This window comes from Sardina pilchardus, chromosome 23 (genome assembly GCF_963854185.1).
Source record: "Sardina pilchardus chromosome 23, fSarPil1.1, whole genome shotgun sequence".
NCBI lineage: Eukaryota > Metazoa > Chordata > Actinopteri > Clupeiformes > Clupeidae > Sardina > Sardina pilchardus.
In genome coordinates, this window is record NC_085016.1 from 29,832,160 (window position 1) to 29,853,622 (window position 21,463).

A 21,463-nucleotide genomic window follows, 5' to 3' on the forward strand; every position below is an offset into this window, starting at 1 on the left:
TGTCCCTCATATGAGTGAACTGAACTGTTGGTGTGTGATTGGTGCTCAGGTGTTTCACAGTGAGAAGGTGCTGATGAAGAGATCTTGGGCGGAGGCAGACGTCTTCTGTCGGGGGCTGGGGGCCAACCTGGCCAGTTTCCTGCATTATGAGGAGGAGACCTTCCTGAAGAGAACCATCGCTAACATGTTTGAGGGGTTAGTGGGGGCGCTTTTCTCACCTTTTGTCCCATCTTGGTCCGCTCATCTGGACCTTGGCATGTTGCTTGACGGATCACTTTCATCAGTGAGAACCTTAGAACTTTACCTCTTGTTTGCCATTAGGCTGCTTAATAAAATTGTAAAGATGAGAATAATATTAAGGAATTGAAAAGGTCATAATGTTTATGTGATGTCTATTGTGTTTCATTATTTCTATGCAATGTCTATTTTACTTCTTCATTCCTCTCTTCTCTTTCAGAACAGAAGGTCGATGGTTCTGGGTGGGGTTCACCAGGAGAGACCCAAAATCCGCAGGGTCCTGGGAGTGGTCCGATGGCACACCGGTAACTGTACACATACGCTCCTTGGCTGGACAGACTAAAAGTGGCAGTGGAAAAGTATAACGCAAGGCTCAGAGCTCAGTTATTAACAATGGAAAAATGGACAGTGCTGCTGGTCAGTGTGTGCAACAGCAAAACAAATAGCACATCACTTTTTAGCTTAGTAAGCATCCATGTGTTGTGGTATTCGTTGGTGTCCGTTACTAGTGTCTAGTACTGTCTACATATACAGACACGCTGTGTGTGCTCTGTTGATGAGCTTGTGTGTGGTGTGGCAGGTGGTGACGTCATTCATTGAGGACAAGAATGTGGAGGATGAGAACCATGAGTGTGCAGTTTACAGCGACCTCACCAACCACCTCATCCCTCAGTCCTGCAGCGCCAAACATGAGTGGATCTGCAAAGTACCCCGAGGTGTGTGTGTGTGTGTGTGTGTGTGTGTGTGTGTGTGTGTGTGTGTGTGTGTGTGTGTGTGTGTGTGTGTGTGTGTGTGTGTGTGTGTGTGTGTGTTCTGCTCTGAGGAGTGTGATAAAGTAATGTTCTGTACTTTTTCCATGTGGGAAGTTGGGGTTAAGGGATGGGGCGGAGCGGAGCAGTTCATTTCATGTGTGCATGTGTGTGTGTGTGCGTGCCTGTGTTAGGTGTTTGTGTGTGCTTTATCCATGAAATCACATCCAGTATATTTGTGTAAATATATCGTTGTCTTGAAATGTGTTTACACAGGAACACAGCTGAATAAGCCATATTGGTACAACAGCCGTAAGTATAGCCTAGTATCCTATGCATCTGTTTTTATCTGTTAAGGCAAACTGACCAGCAGCCAAACTGAGCCAATTGATTACCTGCTTCAGGGACTCGAATGTCTCAACACTTTCAGTTTTGTTCAGTGATCCATCCATTCATTCTTTTTACCCAGAAACCTTTACAGTGTATTGTATGTGTATTTCAAAACTGTGTTTTACGTCCTTCCTTCCTTCAATCAATTTTAACTTATACACTGGTTGCTTATCGACAACTGTAATCACACAATCCAGTAAGTAGTAGCGCCATCTGTTGGAGTATGTCACTCAAGACAGTAGCAGCAGCTATCTTAGACACAAAAGCCATCTCAGACCCATACATTAAAGATACAATTCTGTAATTCTAATCCAACACACTTCTGACATTTATTTTCTGACATTTGTTTTTCTTCTGTTCTTTTGGTGTGTGCTCAAGCCCTCTAGTGTTTATACATAGTCTCAGCTCTGTAAGCAATCATAGTAATTCAGCCTGAGCCATAAACAAGTCCAGAAAATCAACATTGTTTCAGGAGCATGGGAGACAAGAGTATCATTTTATTGACTGTTAGGCTGAGAGTCCTCAAGTCTTTACCACAGATATCAACTCCGTTTTAATCATTTGAGTTATTCATCTGTTGCACAAATTTAAAACCATCCCTGGTCACATGCCCTGTATGTGTGATTTGTGTCCTGTCCATCATGCAGAGCAGGAGCCCTGGGTGTTCTACCATGGGGCAGAGTACTTTGTGGCCAGCCAGCTCTTCCCCTGGGAGTCTGTGGCCTTCGCATGCAAGATGATGGGGGCTGACCTGGTCTCCATCCACTCCAGAGCTGAGCTGAACTTTATCAGGGATCGCATATCCAAGGTGCCTTAACCCAACACACACACACACACACACACACACACACACGCACACACACACAGAAAAGCTAAAAACTCAAACTTTGTTTGGTTTTATTATGATTTATAAAAGGTTTTTCATACACAGTAAGTAATAAATTGATACTGTTGATCACGTGTTACTCTTGCTAAAACTAATAGATATCGGATTTGACTCTAATGCTCGTAATTGGTTCTGGAGCTATCTTAGCAACAGGTATGAATGTGTAAAAACAGGAATCACTAAATCAGACTTCTTGCCTCTTACATATGCCGATGATACAATCTTGTATTGTGCAGCAGATACTATGAATTTAGCAATTGATAGCCTGCAACTGGCTTTTAATGCCTTGCAAGAGTCTCTTTTTAGCCTCAAACTAATCTTGAATGCCAATAAAACTAAATTCATGCTTCTTTCTAAGGGAAAAGGCATAGACCCCAGAGTTCCCCACCTGAAAACCTTGAGTGGTAGTAACATCGAATAGGTCCCTGTGTACAAATACCTGGGCATCTGGATAGATGAAAAACTTAATTTTTCTTTTCACATTGACTGCCTTGCAAAGCAGCTGAGACAAAAGATTGGGTTTCTCTATAGACACAAATCTTCCATCCCCCTATCCTGTCGGAAAAGGATTATTGAGTCTGTTTTCATGCCTGTTCTATGGCGACATAATTTATATGAATGCCTCTATGTCCTCTCTCAAAATCCTGGACATTATATACCACTCAGCAATCAGGTTTGCCACAGGTGCTACTTACAACACCCATCACTGCACCTTGTACTGTATGCCTCAATTGGCTGGCCTTCACTTACTGAGAGACGCTTTAAACACTGGATACAGTTTATTTATAAAGCCATCATAGGTAAACTCCCATCCTACATCTCCGTATTATTAAATTGTCACTCAAGTGCTTATCAGACCCGCTCCAGCAGTTATTTCTTACTGACAGTTCCCAATGCTCACACCGAGCTGGGTAAGTCAGCTTTCTGCTTTGATGCCCCCATGTCCTGGATCCAGCGCACCCTTACCTTTTGAGCAATTTAAGGCTTTGATCTCAAACCTCCCCACTCCAATCTGTAACTGTTTTCTCTAAATTCTATCTTACTAATTCTGCTTTTACCTTTTATTTATTTATTTATTTCAATTGTTTTCCTTATAAAGTGTGTAAAGGTATACGTGTGTTTGTATCCACATTGCTATTAGCTTGTGAGTATGCTTGTGCTATACTGTAGCTTGTGGGTATGTATGCAGGTTTGTGTGTGTGTCTGGATCAACATGGTATGTGATGTAAGAATGTGTATCTATGCATATTTTAGTTTAGCCTGGTTTTTATTGTTGCTATTGGTCAGGCTACCCACAGCCTCAACTGGCTCATGCATAATCCTTGTTGTATCTCGGCTGCATTGAAAAAGAGGGTTGCCCTCAATGTAATCCCGAGAAATAAAGGTTTCCATCAATCAATCAATCAATCAATCAATAGTAATAATAATAATACATTTTATTTGTATTGCACTTTATAGTATGGACAATCTCAAAGTGCTGCAAAAATATAATGCAAATGAAAGACTAATAAAAACAGATAAGATATCTGTATATACATACACATACACATCTGTATATATATATATATATACACACACAAACACACATACAACACACACACATCAACAAAATACATTTAACAGAAATCCTTTTTTTTAAAGATAGGTTTTCAACGTTTTTTTTTAAGCATCAGTAGTCTGTGGGGCCCTCAGGTGGTCAGGGAGGGCGTTCCACAGCCTGGGAGCAGCAGCGGAGAAAGCTCTATCACCCATCCTGTGGAGCTTGGTTCTGGGGATTTGGAGGGTGTTAGTGTTTGTTGACCGCAGGGGGCGTAAGGAGGTCTGGGGGGTGAGGAGTTCCTGTAGGTAGAGGGGAGCATGTCCATATATGCACTGGTGGGTGAGGAGTGAGATTTTATATTCGATTCTGAAATGAACCGGGAGCCAGTGAAGACTTTTCAGAACGGGGGTGATATGTTCATGTTCATGCTTGCGCACCCTCATCAGGATCCTGGCAGCACTGTTCTGGATGTATCGCAGTCTCTGGATGCTCTTGCCAGAGATCCCAATGAGTAGTGCATTGCAATAGTCCAGCCTGGAGGAGACAAAGGCGTGGATGAGCTCCTCTGCATTGCCCAGGGTGAGAGTTGGATGGAGTTTTGCAATGTTCTTGAGGTGGTAGAATGATTGCAGAGATGTTTGATGTGGGTGTCAAAGGTGAGTTGTGGGTTCATTTTAACACCCAAGTTGGTGACAGATGTTGACATGGAGATATTTTGTCCAGAGAAGGTGATATTTGTGATGGTGGAAGAGCAGAGCTGATGTGATGAGCCAACTAGAATTGCTTCTGTTTTAGAACTGTTCAATTGAAGGAAGTTGAGCTTCATCCAAGCCTCTATCTCCTCCATGACATGTGGTCAGTGTGGATGTTGGCAGGGGAGCAGTGGAGTCTCCACAACTACTCTTGAAGAGATCACTTCCCAAGTCTGTTATAGTTCTATAGAGTTGTAGAAGTATTCTTATTTTGAAAGGTTGCTATGCTTGTAATGTAATTTAATGTGAGAGTTGACATTTCAAAAGTGTTTGTGTTTTGTGAGGATTTCTGTCATGACCTTTGCTGTTGCTATGACAGCAAAATTCTACCAGTTTTGGAAGAAGTTACGGTAATATTAACATACAAACACTGTGTGTGTGTGTGTGTGTGTGTGTGAGAGTGAAGCTGTTGGGTCTTTAAAGGAAGGAGGTGGTTTGTTTAGTAGACCCGTTTAGTAGAGAAGCTCTCTCGACTTTCCTCATCATTTGGCACAGTTTGAGAGCATACACTCTGCATCACTTCTCTCTCACACAGACTCTCTTTTCCTCTTGATATTTATTCTTTTTTTGACTCAGTCATACTCTCACCTTTACACCTGTTTTTTTCTCTATGCATCTGTGTGTATGTGTCTTAGCTTCCACATGGCCCCACTGAGTGGTGGATTGGCCTGGCGATGGAAACTGGTCAAGACATTGAGTAAGTTCCCCATCATTCCCATAAGAATGATTCATGAAATGTATATAGGCCTACTGTAGCACCGTTCACAATCCCAGAAAGAGAAGGGAAAACATATCTTACATTCAGTTCCATTCTTAAATCAGAAAGAGTACACTGTAAACGGGTGGCTTTTTCCCAGTGTACATACTGTATCAAAGTACTGATGCTTCAGTGATGACGAATGTTTTCAGTGCTGCCCAAGGCAAGAGATTCAACTTTTGTGTAAATATAGCTGACATTCTGTTTGTGTTGTGTCTGTTTTGTGTGTCTTAAATTAGTCGAACATCTTACTGGTATGTGCTTGGATGGCTAGGAATGTCTACTTGTTTTGGAAAACAGTGCTCTCGAGTGAGATACATCTGGAAATGGATCTGTCTAAATCAAGGAATAACAGACAATCCATTCCAGTATTGAGTTTGTGTTTTAGATAGACATGGTTCTGGGTCAGTCTGATTCTGTGTTTTAGATACACATGGCTCTGGGTCAGTCTGATTCTGTGTTGATGTGCAGGTGGACAGACGGCTCATTTTATGACTACTCTAATTGGGAAGCGGTCAACAGCAGCAGCCAAAGTGCCAGCAGGAAGCGATGTGCTTACATGTCCTCAGCAACAGGTGAACACAGATCTCGAAAGCTCATACACACAAACAGTATGCTAGATTATACCCACACACCAGCTCACACACTTTGGCATGCATATGTTATAACAATCAGACATAAATCAATCAGGAATAAATGAATGGGCACACTCACAAACACTCACTTATCACATGTCCTGTGTGAATGGGGGTCCTGCAGGAGGCTGGTTTGCTCACCCCTGCTCTGAGCTCCATGGTTATGTGTGTAAACGCAAGACAGCCTCTGTGATGGAGATTCCCAGAGAGCCCCACTACCTTGGCGCGTGCCCCAGCAACTGGTTCTACTTTGGACACAAGGTGAGGCCGCACAGTACACTGAAAATTCCTGTCAGAAAGCAATCATAGGACATCACCTCACCAAAACAAGATGTCCTATACAGACCCATGAAGTTGGGCAGTTTGTGCCTTCTTTTTTTTGGTAGTGAATTTGACACTTACGTTACTAATGCGTATATCAAACATAAAGATTTTATAAATACTTTGTAATACTCCATATATTTATAGATATAGAGATGAAAGAATCTGTATTGAATAATACAACTTTAAAAGCTGATCAGGTTCTTCCTTTTCTCTTATATCTTGTCAAGAGCACTACTCTGACATTGAAGCAATTAGGGATCATGTGGTTTAAATACCAGCTACCCTTACACAATGCTATGTCGTGAGAAAGGAGAAGGAGAGCAGATTTTGAATGCCTGTGGTTGAGAGGTGGCTCTTGAGTTGGTGATTTCATGTGTGGTGTATGAATGTGTGTTTCTGTGTGCCGGAGCCTGGCTGTCTGTGCATTTGTGTGTGTTTGTCTGTACTTGCCTGTCTCTCTTTCTTGCTCACTGAGCGTGCGTGCGTGCGTGCGTGTGAATGTTTGGTATGTTCTCTCTCTCATGTGTCTCTGCGCCTGCGTGTGTGATCTCAGTGCCTCCTGCTGCACCTGCCGAGCCGCCCTGAGGAGGGGAAGAGCTGGAAGGACGCCCAGTCCATCTGCTCCAGCTTCCACGGCTCCCTGGTGACCATCGAGGATGAGATCGAACAAGGTGGGTCTGTTGCCCAGCACAGAGCCATCAGCCCGTACTCATATTCATACTGAAATACATTTTTACTTTGCATGACAAACTACATGATACAATACATGAATGCAATTTCTTATTAAGAATCTCACATTATGTGATTCTAAATGTCAATCATATGCATGACATGTGATATCCCTAGTGAATATTTAGTGTCACCGATTAGTTGTGTGACGGCTTAGAGGAAATGAACTCAAAATGTGTACATTGCTTTACAGTACTTTACATTGCTTTCTCTTGATGTTTAATGTTGATTGACTGCAGCATACATAACTATGTTGCTGGATGGCAACTCCGTGGGAGTGTGGATTGGCCTTCGAGATGAGGACACGTTGAACTGGGCCAGCGGCAAACCGGTGACCTTCACCAACTGGTCCCCAATAGAACCCAAGAGCTCTCTCACTGTAAGCATCACAAGCAAACAACAGGTTCCTTTGTTTCAGAGAGGTTCCTTATTTGCATCCACCAGTGTGCAACAAAATGGTTTATTTGTGTGTGTGTGTGTGTGTGTATGTGTGTGTGTGTGTGTGTGTGTGTGTATGTGTGTGTGTGTGTGTGTGTGTGTGTGTGTGTGTGTGTGTGTGTGTGTGTGTGTGTGTGTGTGTGTGTGTGTGTGTGTGTGTGTGTGTGTGTGTGTGTGTGTGTGTGTGTGTGTGCTTGTGCGTGTTTGTATAGTCTGCAAGCCAGGGTCAAGTGGTAACAATTCTAGATAGGAGTCAGAGGCAAAATAAGCATTATTTGGAATATATCATAAAGGTCAGTAATGGATTGTTAAACTTCTTATATATTTTGATAGATAATGATTCCTGAAGAAATGTTACTTGTAATGTGAAATCATAAGAACTGAATATAAAATGTCTGTGTGCGTGCGTGTTTTTGTGTGTGTGTGTGTGTGTGTGTGTCTGTGTCCGTGTCCGTCCTATGCAGCATGAGGAGTGGCTGAATGGTCCTCTTGATGGAGATGCATCCCTTTGCACACTGCTCTCCAACAACCACAACTTCCACTTCACAGGGAAATGGTACGACGAGAAGTGCACAGAGAGTGGCTACGGCTTTGTGTGTCAGAAACCACAAGGTCAGATGTCCCTGTGTCTGTCTGTCTGTCTGAAAAGCACAAGGTCAGGTGTCCCTGTGTCTGTCTGTTAGGGGTGGCACGGTTTTTGAAAAATGCTCCGAACCGTGCGGTTCGCATGTCACGGTTCGGAGTGTGTGTTCGTCGTACGGTCCTACGGTTCAGGCTAATTATGGCATGCGCAATTGATTCCCATATGTGACGACGTGTTTCCCTTACGTGCGAGAGTAGGAGTATGGCGTTTTGAGTGCTGCGCGCAAGGTTTTAGAAATGGCAAGTGCAAGAGATCATCCCTAGCGTGGTCAAACTGATGCACCTGACCCTGCTCGGGTGGAAGCATGTTCTTCCGCAACTGTAGACTATGCGTGCAACTTTACCAAATAGTAGAAGTAAACTCATTCTCCTTGGCCCGCTCTCGTGCGCGTTCAATGGACACCCGCCCTCGACATGCACAGTAATCCAAATAGAACATTCACAATCGTGAACGCAATGTTATGTTGCTAAAATAACGACTAGTCTTCACTTCATGGATGCAGCAACGCACTTGTTTATTTTCTCCAAAACCTCACACAATTAGCGCGCACCTACGGTGGCCTTACAGTGTCAAAAGTGCAACGTAAAACAGGCATCCTAAGTAATAGAATTAGAACTGTAAAAGTATGTATGTACTGTATTACATGAACACAACACGCAATGACGCACAGAAGACGATTAGCTAAATTACTGTTAAAAACGGTTAGCATCATTAGAAGGCTATTGCATTCAAGTTGACTGACCATCTCAATACCAATGTTTTCAACTCCAAGGCTTAAAAGGGCCTGTCCCAAGGAGAAAAAGTATTAGCTTACCTTGAAACTAAAACACATGTGGGGAAACTGAACAGTCCAACCAGTAGAGTATGATGAGCTTAGCCTGCTACTTTGTTTACAATATTGTGAAGCTTCAGCCAGACAGCTGAATTTAAGAGGTGGAGTTATAATGAATAGTAGGCTATAATCTGCATAAAGTTTGCTGTTATGAATATCAGACATGTCAGTATATATAATGTATAAATAATTACATAATGTGTGTGTGTTTCAAATAAAGACAAGCTTTACATCTTGTTAAAAAAATCATTCACACTATATGAAAGGAGAGCGATGAAAAGGCGATGCAATGAAAAATATGGGTGGACGACCTACATTTTGTGCTGGTGCACCATCCCTGCCAAATAAATTAAAAGATTGTTGAAATCATCAATGTCTTCCCTCTTGCTTTATCAAAATCTCAACTGAAGCTTAGTTTCCTCAGACAATAATGTGCTTTATGTGAAGTCAAATTCAGTTTGTGCATTATTACATGATAACTATTCTCTAAATACTCTAGCCTAATTGTGGATGATTAAGCTATATGCTGAAATATGTTTCTGGAGTGTTAAAGAGTAAAAGAAAAAATAACAACAAGAACCGTACCGAACCGAAAACCGTGACCCTAAACCGTGATACGAACCGAACCGTGGATTTTGTGAACCGTGCCACCCCTACTGTCTGTCTGTCTGTCTGAAAGCACAAGTTAGATGTCCTTGTGTCTGTCTGTCTGTCTGAAAGCACAAGGTCAGATGTCCTTGTGTCTCTCTGTCTGTCTGAAAGCACAAGGTCAGATGTCCCTGTGTCTGTCTGTCTGTCTGAAAGCACAAGGTCAGATGTCCCTGTGTCTGTCTGTCCGTCTGAAAGCACAAGGTCAGATGTCCCTGTGTCTGTCTGTCTGAATGTGCCAGTATAATGAGATGTGTGTATGTTTGTGTGTTTGTCTGTCTGACTTTCATGCTGTTGCCTCTGCTTAAAATATGGAATAGGCCTGTGAATACTTCTACTTTATTTCGAAAGTACTTTATCTCTTTTGCTCAAGGCTGAAGAATTGGCCAAGATTTTCAAATGTGCATGTATTTATATCATTCTTATTGAACCTCTCTCTCTCAGACCCAAAGAAGCCCCCCACTCACTCCTACCTGCCCAGCTCCCTGGAGATCTCTGAGTACAAGAACCGCAGCTACCGGCTGGTGCACGCCAACCTGAGCTGGTACATGGCGCTGAGTGCGTGCGTGGAGCAGGAGGCCGAGCTGGTCAGCATCACGGACCCCTTCCACCAGGCCTACCTCACTGTGCTCGTCAACAAACTGGGCTTCCCCCACTGGATTGGGCTTTACAGTCAAGATGTATGGGCCTCTGTTCCTGTGTGTGTGTGTGTGTGTGTGTGACCGCTCATCTATGATATGGTTTAGAAAAGTGTTGCTGTGTGTGAGTGAGCGAGGGAAAGAGAGTGTGTGTGAAGAAGAAAGACAGAGTGGGTGTGAGTCAGGATATACTATAGTGTATGTACATGGATAGATGTATTAGGACTGTATATTTCATTTTAACAATGGCAAGCAATAATTCATTCTACTGAAATGAAAATGTATACCTTACGCGTACACAGGATGGCATAAACTACCAGTGGTCGGACGGCAGCGACACCCTGTACACGCACTGGGACGCAGCCGATGATGATGACCACGTGGTGGGAGACTGCGTCTACATGGACACCACAGGAGGCTGGAGGCGGGCAGACTGCGAGATGGGCCTCAGGGGAGCACTGTGTCATGTCCCGCCACCTAGTAAGTGTCCAGAGGCCCCTCTGTCTGGCCATAGCATCACTATCTCTGCTATGTGTACTTGAGTATGTTGATATATATTTTTATCTGCTCTAGAATTTGTGTGTTAGTACTGGTTCTGCATATGGCTGAAATGGCCTTGAACTAAAAATGATGTTGTGTTCAGATGTTGTGGAGAAGTGGTCTTTAAGGCAACGCTAAAGGGTTTTTTTGTACTTTAAAATAATGTTTCCAAAATCATTTCAGTGGTTCATCAACTCGAAACAAGGTGAATGGCACAGGGTGACCTCTCGTAACAGGGTGAACGCTTTGTGACTCTCTATAGCCTATAACCACACTATGTACTGTAAGTTTACCAGATTGGGTAGCGGATCAATGGAATGAGACATAAAAAAACTGCAAATTTGACATCACTCCGATGTCGCAATACATCATATCTTCCTAAAATCATGCAACATACTCTACCTTGTCTGTTGACATCATTATTTGCTGAATAAACAAATAGCGTGCTTGTGACAAAGGAAAAGTACTTTAGTGTTGCTTTAAGTGTGGTTGTATAGAGACAGTATTTCGGCTCACTCTGTGCTACCATTCTTAAATCCTCTCATTGAGTGGCATAGTGCCATGAACACAATGGGCTCTATTCTCAGGATCAAATGCGCATTGTCGCAAGTCAAACGCGCAAATATCTTTGGGGGCGTTCCGAGCGCAAAAGGCTATAGTGATGGCGTGAAAACAGAACATTGCGCTCGGCGCACAGTCAAAAGGGGTTGTCTTAATTTAGTTAATTAGTCGTGGGTGTCTTTTGGGCGTAGCATGCAATAAACCAATTACATTTCACACTCTAATTCCCTTTAAAAGCCTGGCGCATTGTTCCATAGCCTGTTGGTATTATCATGGCGGATTTACCTGGGCGTCAGGAAAGATTTACTCCAGAAGAGACCGATTTGCTCATGTGTGAGGCACATGAGGCCTTATGCTGGAAAATTGTGAAAATAATGTACATGATGTGTGAATATTATTTTCTAACACAGATAGTTCCGGTCCTTGATGATGATTGGCTGAATTGCGTTCGATGCTGTTGTAAAATCCAACACAAACATGCACCTTGGCCGCATTTCGTTAATGTGCTACCACAACTTGCACAAAAGTTAAAGTAGCTGCGTCTCAACATTGCATGGCAACCATTCATATGGAGGAAATATTTCTTGGCGGACCGTTTTAGAAAAGCAATAAGCCACTCAAGTCCGTAGTTTACACTGATTTTAGAACAGCTAAGGGGGGTTTTAGGCACTAGCCTACGGTCTCTCGGGGCTTATGACTTAAATACTGTAGGTGTAGATGTAGATGCGCGCCTGCAGGTGTAGGCTTACGTCCGTACGCACTGTGCGTACCATCAGGCTACACAACAACGATAGAAAATTTCCCTTGTGTGTGTGTGTGTATTCACACCAAATTGGCATACCATACCGTACCCTCCCAAATATGCACAGCATCCCATTAGCTGCCTGCCATCAGGCTATTTACAATTTTCTATTTTAAGTTAAGTCAGTCAACACGTTATCAAAATTAACTTAATGCAGAGCTATATCCACGCGCACACATTTCGTTTGAACAGGAGAGATTACGCACGCAGGCGCGCAACTAACTAGGCTACTTGTTGTTTTCTTTTACTCGGCTATCAGCACACAATGTGAAGCTACTTCACTAGCTCAATAGCCTACTCATCATGGATATCGCAAGTTCTTTTAAACAAACAAACCAGAAAGGATGGAGGATGGAGGCAGCAAAGCTAGAGGAGTTATTCCAGGTGAGCAAAAACAAGGTAGACAATTGTTAGAACGCTACAGCTGTTTAATGCCAGACGTTAAAGGTACGATAGAACAAAAGTAAAGGTAACTTAGCCATAGGGCTGTGTAATGTTGTCCAAATGAGCAGGTCACTGTTAGACGTTGTTGTTGTATTATTGCATGTGGATGTTATGCTATGTAGGCTACTTTTTGCTGACCAATACACAAACCTAAAACCGAGAAACGGACAAATATTATTTAATTATATTCGGGCCGCGCACTCCTGCTGAAAGAAGTAGGGTGTGTGCGCACACTGTGCACTCTTCCATATCCCCAAGGTTTTTCCTTGTCAGTGGCGCACTTACTTTCTACATCCATATACAGCGCCCTCCACAATTATTGGCACCCCTGGTTAAGATGTGTTCTTTAGCTTCTGATAAATTCATTTTTTTTCCGAATAATGTAGGACCACAATGAAAAAAAAAGCGGCCATATGTTTAGGGTCATTATCTTGCTGAAAGACCCAGTGACGATCCATCTTCAGCTTTCGGGCAGAGGCCACCAGATTTGATTTAAAATGTCCTGGTATTTCAAAGCATTCATGATGCCATGTACCCTAACAAGGTTCCCTGGCCCTTTGGAAGATAAACAGGCCCACAGCATCACCTATCCTCCCCCATACTTCACAGTGGGCATGAGGTGCTGTTCTGCATACTCATCTTTTTGTTACGCCAGACCCACTTAGAGTGTTTGTTGCCAAAAAGCTCTAACTTTGTCTCATCTGACCAAAGCACACGGTCCCAGTTGAAGGCCCAGTACCGCTCCAGACGTTTGTGCTTATGATTTTGAGTGAGAAAGGTTGTTTTCCCTGCATGCCTCCCAAACAACTTGTTGGCATGTAGATAGTGCCTGATGGTTGTTTTGGAGACTTTGTGACCCCAAGATGCAACCATTTGATGCAATTCTGTAACAGTGAGTTTTGGAGATTTTTTTATTTCTCTTACCATCCTCCTCACTGTGCGTGGTGGCAAAATAAACATGCATCCTCTTCCAGGCTTGTTTACCACTGTTCCAGTTGTTTTAAACTTCTTAACGATTCCTCTGACCATAGATATGGGCAGGTGTGCGAGTGGCTATTTTCTTATAGCCATTGCCTTAGTTGTGAAGGTCGACACACATCTGCCTTACTTGAACAGTGTGTTCCTTTGTCTTTCCCATGTTGAAGAGAAATGGCCTCTGTGTCACGTCATATTGATAGCCCAGGGAAACAGGATGTTAAGAATTACTAATTAAATGTTCCTACATACTCTGATTGACTTTGTAAACTACTGTAGAAATGACAGAAATGACAGAAATACTTTAATTACATTTATTTCCTAGGAATTGTTAGGGGTGCCAATAATTGTGGAACAGGTGATTTTATGAAGAATAATTATTTCTTAATGTGGGATTTTTTTCCTTCTAAATAAATGCACTTGTATTAAAGGTTGGATTTTACGCTTTTTTTTTTCATTGTGGTCCTATATTATTTGGAAAAAAATAATTTATTAGAAGCTAAAGAACACATCTTAACCAGGGGTGCCAATAATTGTGGAGGGCGCTGTATTAGCAACTGGTGAGCTTTGCGCCGGACCATACCTCTTCTCTTCACTGACATGCCCGTTAGGGCACGATATCATCTCCTATCTAGAGAATGTACATTTGCGCCGGAAAAAAGAAGCATGCACTCGCAGAGAATAGTAATGATAGGTTGCGCAAGTCGCGAAAGCTCACTGCGCTGTCTGCATGATAGGGTCCAATGTGCATAAAGTATAAGCATAGCATAAGTCATCTAACACCTACTTGAAATTGCTAAATTTCTACAAAGCCATTCATTCAGGGTTTATTTGTTTTCTGAAGAACCAGGAGGAGGATGGTAAAAACAAGTTCAACCTACAAAAAAGCCATTAAGGGAAGAATTGGGGTGAACAACTGGTTGAAAAAGTAACCTTGGAGCTTACTCTTAGCTGGCATTCAACAAAAGTTAGAGAAAATGTGAGTGAGTGCAGAGAGCCAGATAGCCTTTGCCTGCTAATGTGATATGATGTGGCGAAAGCAGCGACAGGAAGTCTGACTGTACTGTATGTGTCAATAACTGTGTGATGTGTGAACTGTATGTGTCAATAACTGTGTGAAGAAGGCATTTCCTCTTCTCCTGCCGTCTCTGGCCCTCTCTAGTATATATCGTAGCTTTTGATGTGTTGACAGCCCGTCTTCAACAGCTGTGTGTGTTTAGCATCTTGGCTGAAATATAAATTAACCTTGTGCAGTTGTTACAGCAGAGAGGTCTGATTTGTCATTTATTTTCAACATTATAGGATACCCTTTCTGTTTTCAGTGTATATTGTTTGTGTCATCATGTGGTAGTTGGAGTAGTTTTCCAAATGAAATGTAGTACACAGACGCAAAAACGGGAATTCCTGAAGCACACTATTCAGGTCCATCTGAACATTTTTCTCATGCCTCTTGAATACCATCCCCAAAGCATCTTTTGAGCCAGACGGAGGTACTGTGTGTGTGTGTGTGTGTGTGTGTGTGTGTGTGTGTGTGTATGTGTGTGTGTGTGTGTGTGTGTGTGTGTGTGTGTGTGTGTGTGTGTGTGTGTGTGTGTGTGTGTCTGTGTGTGTGTGTGCATGTGGTGTATCTGTGCAATGTGCCATGTGAGCAGGTGTATGAGTGTGTGTGTTCTGTGTTGTGTGTCCCTCTGGTGCAGAAAGTAATGCCTTCTCCCATGGCGTGGCCTGCTCCTCTAGCTGGCTGAAGTTCAGGGGCAGCTGCTACAACTTTGAGCCTGTGCTTCAGAGACTGGGCCTGGAGGAGGCCAGAGAACACTGCCGACAGAAAGGTACACAGTCATCTCTCTCTCTCCCTCTCTCCCTCTCACTCTCTCTCTCTATCTCTCTCTTTCACACACACACACACACACACACACACACACACTCTGACCAACACATACCATATACCATACCGTACCATACACAAACACACCACATTCTAGTGCACACACTTCAACACTTCATTCCATACACACACAGCAGGGCTCTCTTTTCAATGTGTTTGGTGCAAGGCTTTCTTTTTGACACACACACACACACACACACACACACACACACACACACACACACACACACACACACACACACACACACACACACACACACACACACACACACACACACACACACACACACACACAGGATGCATAGTATCCTGGATCCATGAAATAGCTGGACTTTGAAAATAAAAACATATAAAACAAAATCTTCCTGCCTCTATGGGAATTTAACATAGGGGTCAAATACTTATTCTCTCCTATTTTAAGGAAGAACATTTATGTATTTACAATACATTCTTCATTCAGAAAGAAAATTGGTGTCCTTAAAGGTTTGATTTTTACTCCTAAACTACTTTACTTTAATTAAGGCATTAAGATCAATTTCCAAAGGATGATTTTATATTCCTCTTTTTAGTTAACTTTAGCATGGGTTCAAATACTTATTCTCCCCACTGTATAGAAGATGCACTCACTCAGGTAATCACTACAGACAAAAAAGTGCAATAGATAAATTCTCATGTACAGTATTATGGTACCAGCTCTGTTTCTGTAGCTGGGGTGCCCTCTGCTGGAGAATGAATCCCCTGTTGTAGGATTTGACAATCAATGCATACCTAACTTAACAATTAATATAATTAAATTATTGAAATAAAGTGATGTATTTTACAACTTTGAAAATAGTTCTTAACAATGGGCAAGTATTCATTGGTTATTTTTGGTTGGTTGTTTTGTTAGGGAATTCCTCGGATGTGCTGACCATTAGGAGTGAAGAGGAGAGTCGCTTTATACTGGAGCAGCTTGGATCCTATGGACTCCCACATCAGACGGTGTGGCTGGGCATTCTTTTTGACACTGACAGTAAGAACACTCACACAATCATTTACAACTCAGTTCAACAAAACAACTAAACAAATAATACAAATACATTTACACAACACAAGTACACACACATATATGTCAATATGTTATACTCAACTTAGACTTAGCAGAGGGTATTCCATATGCACTTGTGACCAAGCCGAAGTGTACCAGGCTCATTTCTGTTTTGATTACAACTTTAAAGGTGCTGTCAGCGATTGGGCAGGAAGTCACTTTTGTTTGTGTTTATGTTTATATTTAAATTTAATGGCAGACATTTTTGTCCAAAACTAAGTACATTGTACTTAGGGACCAAAGGAAGCACGCCAGAAAGGTAACCTGCCCCTATCTTCTGTATTTCAGAGAAACTCCACGCAGTTTCGATTTTGTTTGGGGGACAGCTGTGACAAATTTTTTTATGACATACAATCACTGACTGCTGACCTCTTTAATTGTGTCACAACCCTCTCTAAAACTGGGCCCAGATCCATCTCCAAATGTGATGAAATTACTATATCTTTTGCGATTGGCACTGTCATTATTCAGAGCTTCAGTCTAGCTGTAGACTACGGTAGGCTTGTGCAAGAACAAGGAGAGAGTAGGCTACCTATGCAGCTGTGGGGTTTACTCAATTAAAATAATAACCTCCGCTAAGGATATGTTAGGATAGGTTATGTTTTCATCAAGGTTTGTTTGTTTGTTTGTCTGTCTGTTTGTTTGTTTGTTAGCAAGATAACTCAAAAAGTTATGCATGGATTTCAACAAATTTTTCTGTGAAGGTCTGAAATGACTCAAGGAAGAAACGCTTAAATCCGTATAACCTTCTGGATCCAGGAAGTGGTTATGTTTTTGCTTGGCGAAGGTCTGCGCTCTCGTAGTGCTTTTCTAGTTCACTTCTAAACTCTGGCATGTGTTGCCATTCTGTGTCAGGGGATTGTTGCACCAAACACTTTAAAGGGATAATCCGGAGTGAAATGCACTTTAGATAAATTTTTCGGACTATTGGGAGTACATACGTTGAGTTGACACCAAAATCATGTCATTCGGATGTATTTTGAGAAAGTTCGAGCTCACCGTTTTTAGCCAAAACTCGTTAGCCTGGAAGTGACGCGGGCATGTCCTTTCACCGCTACAAAACGCTATTTTTATACCTCTTCTACTGTTCCAAACAACACTACACTTACGTGGTAGTGAGTAGAGGATCCCTAAAGCCAAACCGAAGTATCCCCATGTCTTTATGTGGTCGGATAGAGGAAATGTTAATAAAGTGTCGTTAAAGCGTTGCCAGCTGCAGCTGCAACATTTCCGGAAAGGTACTGACCCGATTAAATTTATTCTGGACTCTCTATCCGACCACATAAAGACGTGGGGATACTTTGGTTTGGTCAGCGGAATAATGATAAGAAAAAGAAGAAGAAGAAGAAGCCTAGGAAGAACAGTACAGTGCATTTTCATGCACTGTAATAAGAAGAAACCGGATAACAGTAGAGTGCATTTTCATGCACTCTAATTAGAAGAAGAAGCCTAGGAAGAACAGTACAGTGCATTTTCATGCACTGTAATAAGAAGAAGCCTAGGAAGAACAGTACAGTGCATTTTCATGCACTGTAATAAGAAGAAGTCTAGGAAGAATAGTACAGTGCATTTTCATGCACTGTAATTAGAATCTTATGCCAGGTGGCCAGCCCCACCTGCAGCAGCTCTCTCTCTCTCTCATACAATCTCTCTGTGAAGACTACATATCCTGTTAAACTGTTTCCTCTGTCCACAACTGTTTCAAAATAAAAGTCCTCACTGCAATAATACACTATTAAATCATTTAACCATTGAAACTACTCAACTATTTAACTGTTCAACCATTCCAACTGTCAGTTATCATCAACTATGCCTCCAGTCAACTACATAAACCTCCATGTACCTAGCAACCAACATAGCAACCATTAAAATTAAGCGTTTATGACCGTTTCCATAGCAACCAACATGATTATACTGCAGTAACTTCCTGATAGTGGGCACCATGGATACACTAGCAACTACTGTTTCAAAATAAAAGTCCTCACTAACAAGTTAGCTAGTTAGCATAGTTAGCATTGTTAGCATAGTTAACATTTTTAACATTACTGTTAGAAATCATTAGCTAAGTTAGCTAATCAAGCTGGTTAGCATTGTTAACATAGTTAGCATAGTTAGCATTTTTAACGTAACTGTCAGAATCATCAACTAAGTTAGCTAATCAACCTGGTTAGCATTGTTAGCATAGTTAGCATTGTTAACATAGTTAGCATTTTTAACATTACTGCTAGAAATCATAGCTAAGTTAGCTAATCAACCAGGGGCCTATTTCACAAAACCAGAGTAAGTAGATCCAAGATAAGTGACGACACACGCGGTTGACCAAGCCTGGTCAAAGTAAACATGCTAAATACGTTTCACTAATGCTGAGCGCAGATGAGTTGAGGCGGCTAGGTCAAGACAGGTGTAAGTTATTCGGTATGTGTGCGCGTTCTCGTTTCTCCCCCAAATAACTCACGGTGGGAATAAAAAAGACGCGAAAAATAGCGTCTTGCACACAAAGTGAACAACCGCTTTTGATATAGACTAACAACGAGGTAAAGTTGTACTTTTTTGGATGGGAATCATGAGTATTTCTGTTACATAGCGGGAGTAGGTGTGGCAGATCAACTGAATGCAAATTTACGTATGCACCCACGTGTGAGAGCTTCCTTGTCTCAGCACGCAACGTCATTAAGAAAGCTCTTTGCCACCGCAAAGATGCACAAAGTATGTCCTATATTATCTTAATTTGTCTTAAAGGCCGAATTAGTTGAAAACACCTTCGAAAAATGTCCCCTCCACTTCCAACCAACTACTACAGTAGGCTATTCATCAAACGTCCGTCAAAAAAGAAGCAAACAACGAGTATTATAAGGCCACCATAATTTAAATGACACCCATATGGTATAGGCAGCCATTCTGCTGTGTTTTGCGAGTAAATACAAGTAGCAAATAATATATAAATGGAATACAGCTCTTTGAAAAAATCGCATGGAGGTCTGATTTGACTGACAGCTAGCAGAACCAATCAGATAATGTAATTACCATTAGAATTAACTTAGCTTGGCTGTTAGCCTGGTCGGGAGCAGGCTAGCTTCCAAGTATAAATTCCCATGGTATCTTATATGTGATCTCTTCTGTGAAACCAAGTCAAGGCTATGTTCATCCAGGATAACCCAGTAAGCCTGTCTAAATCCCCTATCTTGGTTTTGTGAAATACCCCCCTGGTTAGCATTGTTAATATAGTTAGCAGGGCTGTAGTCAAGACCACCTTTGTCGAGTCCAAGACAAGTCCAAGACCAGGACCGGTCGAGACCAAGTCAAGACCGAGTCCAAAGAGGTTCAAGTCCAGGACAGACCGAGTCAAGACCGCGTCCAGGACAGAAAAAAACAAGTTGTATGCATGACAGTATAGAGACAATAATTTTGGGTTATTAGTTGTTGATCTAAAAGCAAAAACAGTGTCACAACACCCAGGATTTGTAAGTATAACCATTCCCCTTGATATCACATAATCTAATCTAAAGAAAACAGAATGATACAAGATGATACCTGATACAAACACCAATCAACTACTATTACCACTGCTAGGTACTAGTACTGAGCATTTGAACAACTAAAGTACAATATAGCTTCACTCCAGACATAGACAAGAATGACCAATATAAGTGTTTTCCAGGGCTCAACATTAGCTTTTGAAAGTGGTTGCCAGCAACCAGGCATAAGGTTTTGGTTGCCAAATACAAAAAAAAAATGGTTGCCCCATTATTAAAGGCATGTTATTTCAGTTTTCTCTGTGCACTAAAATAAGACATATCTTTAATGTCTTGGATACATACTGTCAGTATCTACAGTATGTTTAATGTGGTGTGTAGGGCTAATTGAATGCACATTGGTTGTGTGTACAGTAGGTGTAATTGAGTGCCTGTCACTTAAGAAATACGTGGTGAAAGTAATTAGCCTACACAGTCTACACTAGTGAATAAAATAATAGTTGCGCATAACGCGTATTAGGATGGAATCAGAGGTGCAATTAATTTTCTATATCATTAGATTGATTAAATGTTTGAAAATATAACAAGTCGAAGACAATCTTTTTGGGATCATAGAAGAGATAAGTGTCTTTTAATGTCATTAATGATTTCAGTGACCACTATACGAATGACATACATGACCTGAGCTAGCGGCATGGCAGGAGCTCTCTTCAGATGTTTGCCAAGGTTGCGTAGCCTTCTAAACGTTCTTCTTGACGTTAAACCCAAAAGTAGGCCTAAATTACCTAAATCCCATAGCCTAGATAGGTTAGCAACACAAATTTGAGAGATGCAAGAGAGCAAATCAACTTGATATTAGCCTATTATTATGCGTTACAATAGCATCACTTAAACTAGCAGCCATGTTTCGCTGTTTATGGCACTGCTGCGCATACGTGTGTGTGAGGGGGAAAAAAGACGCACAGCCACAGGCTAGCTTAGGGGAGGGGGTGCCTTGCGCACACGCATGTTTGGCTACTTCAGAAGGCTACTGGGCAACATTTAATGTCAAGCCCTGGTGTACTCCTACTTCCCTTGAATATTATAACATAATAAAGACGCCTGGACGCGGTCGAGACCAAGAACCATATTTGGCAAGACCAGTGGCCGAAACCGAGACAAGTCCAAGTCAAATACCAGCGAGTCCGAGACAAGTCTGAGACCATAAAAAATCGGACTCGAGTCCAAGACCGGACTCGAGTACTACAGCCCTGATAGTTAGCATTGCTAACATAGTTAACATTTTTAGCATAACTTCTAAAAATCATTAGCTAAGTAAACCAATCAACCTGGTTATCATTGTTAACATAGTTGACATTTTAACATACTTGTTAGAAATCATTAGTTAAGTTAGAACTGGATTGTTTAAGCTTTAAACCGTCTACCTTCACACTATGAACTTTCATTAAACTATGCAACCACCATGTTTACCCTAGCTACACCTTAGTAACCATATCTA

The 21,463-nt window shown here is 41.8% G+C and overlaps 1 protein-coding gene across 3 annotated transcripts in view; it reads left to right on the top strand.

The window, feature by feature from the left end:
* Positions 1 to 21,463, top strand: part of pla2r1 (phospholipase A2 receptor 1) — a 40,189-nt gene that overhangs the window by 14,013 nt on the left and 4,713 nt on the right. For 2 of the 3 annotated variants that reach the window (XM_062527165.1, XM_062527164.1), the window contains exons 13-27: positions 50 to 195; positions 458 to 542; positions 818 to 953; positions 1,263 to 1,298; positions 2,024 to 2,184; positions 5,190 to 5,251; positions 5,783 to 5,886; positions 6,071 to 6,207; positions 6,824 to 6,941; positions 7,239 to 7,378; positions 7,902 to 8,049; positions 10,005 to 10,240; positions 10,501 to 10,678; positions 15,218 to 15,349; positions 16,295 to 16,417. In XM_062527165.1, the coding sequence (XP_062383149.1) occupies positions 50 to 195; positions 458 to 542; positions 818 to 953; positions 1,263 to 1,298; positions 2,024 to 2,184; positions 5,190 to 5,251; positions 5,783 to 5,886; positions 6,071 to 6,207; positions 6,824 to 6,941; positions 7,239 to 7,378; positions 7,902 to 8,049; positions 10,005 to 10,240; positions 10,501 to 10,678; positions 15,218 to 15,349; positions 16,295 to 16,417 (1,942 nt within the window). The remainder of the gene's footprint in view (positions 1 to 49; positions 196 to 457; positions 543 to 817; positions 954 to 1,262; positions 1,299 to 2,023; positions 2,185 to 5,189; positions 5,252 to 5,782; positions 5,887 to 6,070; positions 6,208 to 6,823; positions 6,942 to 7,238; positions 7,379 to 7,901; positions 8,050 to 10,004; positions 10,241 to 10,500; positions 10,679 to 15,217; positions 15,350 to 16,294; positions 16,418 to 21,463) is intronic. The other variant, XM_062527166.1, reaches the window with a different exon arrangement.